The sequence below is a fragment of the Limulus polyphemus genome, unplaced genomic scaffold, assembly GCF_000517525.1.
Source record: "Limulus polyphemus unplaced genomic scaffold, Limulus_polyphemus-2.1.2 Scaffold275, whole genome shotgun sequence".
In the NCBI taxonomy this organism is placed as follows: domain Eukaryota; kingdom Metazoa; phylum Arthropoda; class Merostomata; order Xiphosura; family Limulidae; genus Limulus; species Limulus polyphemus.
Genome location: NW_013665885.1, coordinates 555,709 through 561,129, shown reverse-complemented (window position 1 = coordinate 561,129; position 5,421 = coordinate 555,709). Strand labels below are relative to the sequence as shown.

General features: G+C 35.8%; 1 protein-coding gene across 1 annotated transcript; it reads left to right on the top strand.

The window, feature by feature from the left end:
• The first annotated feature begins 1,505 nt into the window (after nt 1-1,505).
• LOC106456957 lies at nt 1,506-2,021 on the top strand. The gene has a single exon (XM_013916334.1). It carries the CDS (start codon nt 1,506-1,508, stop codon nt 2,019-2,021), a length of 516 nt encoding a protein of 171 aa, XP_013771788.1.
• Nucleotides 2,022-5,421: the final 3,400 nt, after the last annotated feature.

The window sequence follows — 5,421 nt, the reverse complement described above, 5'->3', positions numbered from 1 at the left end:
GAAAATATCGATTTCGCATTCAAGAAGAATTATAGAAGATGCCATATCTATTCTACATAATATCTTAGTGGAGAAGTTTGTACCTAAAATACATTATAAGGATAAAAATCTAAAAATTAATTAACATGTAATTTGATTAAATGAATAATATACAACTGTCAGCTGAAAAGTGTTCCGTGGCCAAAAAGTTTGAGAAATGCTGATCTATAAGTGTAATAGCCAAATGTCCATCTTTCAATCTCTGTATACCTGGAACGGTTAATTGCAGACAAACTGAGAAAAAGCTTAAAACAAAAATGTTTCTTTTTGTGAGGGAATTTCACACACACACACACACAAAAAAAAAAACACCACAAAAAACGGGCCTTCCTCTGTCAATTAACTTAAAGAAATATTTCGAAGATAGGAGCATGAACTGAAAATAAAAGGGTAAATGTAAAAAATGTTTTGATAAAAAATTAGGAAATAGGAATGGGAGTACCAAAAATAAGGAAACAAGGTAGAAATAGGCGGGATAACATTACAACACATAGCGGTTTTGACACGGTGCAACCTCTAAAAGTTGGTATGGCCATCGTTCAGACCATTCTTACTTCATGTGCTTTTTGTAACTTGGTAATTGTTCAAATTATGCGAAAAGTGTATATAGCTAAATTTCCCTCTTGCAAATTTTTTTCTTCAGCAACCAAGTACAGAAACATGTATGTAATCAAATTACGTGACCCTAACGAAATGCATGACATCATAAGGGGGTGTTTGATATCAGAAGTGAGACAGTATACTCTAATAGCCATACTTTGCTTATGGGAGATATTATAGCTATCTGACTGATAGTTGGTGGGCCAAAAAAAATTGTATCAAAACCGCCGATTTTTTAAATTATAAAATTTGTGGAGTATTTAGAAAGGATTAGCTACTGATAAAACTAAAGTATATTATTAGATCAAAGTAAAACATAAGTGGGCAGAATGATGGCCACACCCACTCTGAGGTTGCAAAAATCACCAAGTGTTGTAGTGTTATCCTGCTCATTCCTACCTTTAAAGATTTTGATATATGAATGAAATTCTCTAAGATACTATCTAGTCAAGAATAATCAACAACATCAGTAGAAACTTTTTGGTGAATATTATTTCTTCTTTTTGTATAACAGTGACAGTGACCCCCCCCCCCCAAAAAAAAACAACAAAACAACAACAATAAACAAACAGTGATTACACTGTTCCTTTTAATAATATCGGTACTACATTTTTGGTGCATCAGTGACATTTTCTTAGTTATCCAATAATGACTATAGTGTTTCTTAATAACATTCAGTATGAATTTTTGATTTATCAATGGCATTTTAGTTTTGGTTACTAAATCAGTGAAAACAGTTTTTCTCAACATGTATCACTTATAATTTCCATGATCACAAGTGGCTGTGTGAAAGAGCCATCCTGGCACCAAAGAATGGTGCATTCAATACAACAAATAGAGTGCTTATCTCTGAGTTACCTGGACAAATGCAAAAATACGAGTCAATTGACACTATTCCAGACACTAATGTGGCTCTTAATTACCAAACAGAATTCCTCAATTCTCTGGTACCACCACACAATCTAGAGCTCAAAATTGGTACACCCATAATTCTTCTTTGGAATATGGACTCACCAACACCCTGCAATGGAATAAGTTTGGCTGTCAAGAAGCTGTTGACACATATAATTGAGGCTACAATCATGAATGTTCATGGAGCAGGTCAGGATGTTTTCATTCCATGCATTCCAATCATCCCAACTGACCTGCCATTTCAATTCAAACACATTCAGTTCCCAGTTCAGCTTGGCTTTGCCATGACCATCAATAAGGCACAGGGACAATCACTCAAGGTTGTTGGTCTCAACCTGCAAAGCTCATGCTTTTCACATGGCCAGCTTTATGTTGGGTGCTCCTGGGTTGGTGATAGTAAGAATCTTTTCATCTTAGCAGCAGATGGGAAAACAACCAATATTGTCTATCCTGAAGCACTGCAATGGTAAAAAATTGTAATAGATTCTGATAAAATATGATAGAAATTTGTGATATCAAGTACAAGTGTGAAATATTTATTGCAATGATAAAGTTCTTTGATAATAAATAATTCTTAATTTACTGTACTTTCTTTACTCTTTTTTCATGCTTCTGGGAATTAAAAATATTTGAAATATTTTGACTGTTCTTCTATGCTAAAATACACTAACCTACCAAAAGGCATGGGACACACCTCTGACTGCAAGAAAATGGGTGTGACGATGAAATATGCAAATAGTTTGGCCTATAAAGATGATCAACAGTTTGCTCAGAAGTCATTTCGAATTTGTACAGTGAAAAATGAGAACACAGAAAGAGCACTAACAGAGTTTCCGAGGGGAAGGATAGTTGAATGCCATTTAGGGTAAATGTCTGTACAAATAAACCTTCCCAACATGCTGTATAAATGGAATTCCACAGGTGACAATGAGCCCAAGAAATGATCATATAGGCGTAAAATACTGACTGACAGGAGCCGAAGCTTCTTGAGAAGGCTGATTACCTTGTCTTAGAGAATCTGTGTTTGGAGATGGAAGCAGCCACAGGCAATCCAATAAGTGTTTCCATGACATTCGAGAGCTGCATGCCATGAATTTTCACAGAAGAGCTGCAGCCCAGAAGCCATTGATAACAAAAACAAATGCACACCATCGACTTGGCATGGGGCAAGGCACACAGAACCTGGATCGTGGATCAATGGAGATCGGTTCTGTGGAGCAACAAGTTATGCTACATACTTTTTCAGTTTGATGGACATTCTTGGTATGGAGGATGCCTAAAGAATGCATATTACCTGAGGGTGTTGTCCCAACAGTGACGTTTGGAGGTAGCAGTATCATGGTCTGGGTGTGCTTCTCGGGGTATGAACTAGATCCACTGGTTGCAGTGCATGGATACATTAACACTGAGTTAACATTGATGTTCTGAACAATTCTGTGTGCTCTTCATTGTGGCAATTTTATGGTAGCCACCCTTAAACCTTCCAACATGATAACGTTCCAAGAAAATAACATCAGAACATTGCAGTGGCCAGCGCAGAACCCTGACATGAACCTGATAGAACATCTTTGGGATGAATTGGAATGCAGAATTAGGGTAAGACCAAAATGATCCTCTACCAGCTTTCTACCAGAAATTAATAGACAGTCTTCTACAATGCATTGAAGCAGTCATTATGGCCAAAGACGGGCCAACACGCTATTACTTTCTTGGAATAAGACACATATTATTCATAACTACCTTTGTCCAATGACTTTTGGTATGATAGTATAAGTTCAGAATACTCATACTGATATATCATCTAGAATATATCAACCTAATAATCAGAGCAAAGCCAGGTACTTTCGCAACCCCCTTGCACCCCGTCACTAAAATAGTAATGGGCAGACAATAAACGAACTATTCTATCCGGATAAATTCATTTTTGCTTTTATTACTTCTCTTATTTCGAGAAATCAAGCGTGACGTGATGCGAAACACACTGGCTTTTATATAAGTTAGATAACGTGACGTATAAAGGCATCTATAATTATTTTATCATCATCGTACCTTTGCAACTTTTTATATTTCTGGGAAATAAAAATGTTTAAAATATTTCTGACTGTTCTTTTATGCTAAAATAAGTTCAGAATACATAGTCATCTAGAATATATCAACCTAATAACCCGAGCGTTTTGGTAGTAATGCGTTCCAACAATGGCTTTTATGTCATGTTTCTTAGCAACAAAAGTATATAGGTTATAGTTTTATGATAAAATGGGTTCAGAATACACACATTATCAACCTAATAAATAAAACAACCCATCAAACACACACGAAAAACAACTAAACAGAACTTTGTTACAAATGAAAAAAAATAATTTAATTACTGATGATCTTTATTTTTATCTACGTAAAACTGATTCATGCACACAACAACTCTATGGCATTCCTAAACCACACAAACAGGATTGCCCCCTACGACCTATACTGTGCAATTATGATTCCTTCAACTACAACCTTGGCAAATACATAGCCCGGGCTCTCACACCATATGTAACATCTGCAGGTTCATTTTCTAAAGATGCCTTCAATTTCAAATATACACTAGACCAACTAAATTCGAAAGCCTTAATGGCTAGTTTTGATGTCGTGTCACTTTTCACCGAAGTCCCTGCCAATAAAGCTTGTAATATTGCACTCGACCTCTACATTAATAACCCCAACAAGGTAATCCATATCCCCAGCACACTTTTTGTTTCTCTCTTAGAATTTACAACAACTAAAACCAACTTCATTTTCTATTTCTTAAAATAGATGGTTTAAGTATGGGCAATCCTGTTTCGCCCGTTCTTGCCAATATATTTATGACCCAGATCGAAACACAAGCCATACATTCTGCGCTTCATCCCCCACTATACTGGTACAAGATTTGTCGATGACACTTTTGCTGGTTTCACTTCTACAGAACACACACTAACTTTCTTTGAACACATAAATTCCATTCATCCCAACATCATATTTACCATAGAACAAGAAAACAATAAACAGTTATCTTTTGTTAACCTCAACATTATTAGATAGGACACACAGTTTAAAACCAAAATTCACCATAAGAACACACACACCGACCTCTACATCCCCTGGAATTCCGCTCATGACACCACACAAAAAATCAACGCACTCAAAAACCTCATAATCACAACCACAAGACTCTGTTCAATGGACTACATAAATGAAGAAATCAACCCCATAAAACATTCCTTCATTCACACCAATAAATTCCCACCAGCTATAGTTAAAAACTCTCCAACATTCCCCACAACAAAACTCAACCCACGAACAAAACTGACACAAACAAACCCAACAAAGTACATTACACTGCAGTTTACCTTTTGTTCCTGAAACCAGCATCTAGAATTATCCACACTTGGACAAAACTAGCCATTAAACACAATATTCCTGTCAACGTCAAATTCTCACAAAAACCCGGCTCTAAATTAAAATCTTGACTAAACAAAAATTATTTAGAATCACACAATACCAACGTCATTTACAAAATAACATGCAATAACTGCCCATAATTCTATATCAAAGAAACAGGAAGTAAACTGGAAACCAGATTCACAAAACACAATAAAAAAATCGACCATTGTTTTCCACCATCGCAACTCAAAAAACCCTATTATATCTATTAAAAACAGTAATTTTAAACAATGAACCAAACATAAACAAACGAAAAATCAAGGAATCCATCTTAATTGAACAAAACAACCCTACTCTAAACCAACACCCTGGGATGCCAAGATATATCTTCTAACTCGTGAAACAGTATCCGGTCATGTAACCTCTTTTGATGACGAGGAACCCACTTTGAGACTAATAATGGTT

Coding starts and splice junctions, on each gene's coding strand:
- LOC106456957 (XM_013916334.1), top strand. CDS start 1,506: ATGCAAAAATACGAGTCAATTGACACTATTCCAGACACTAATGTGGCT.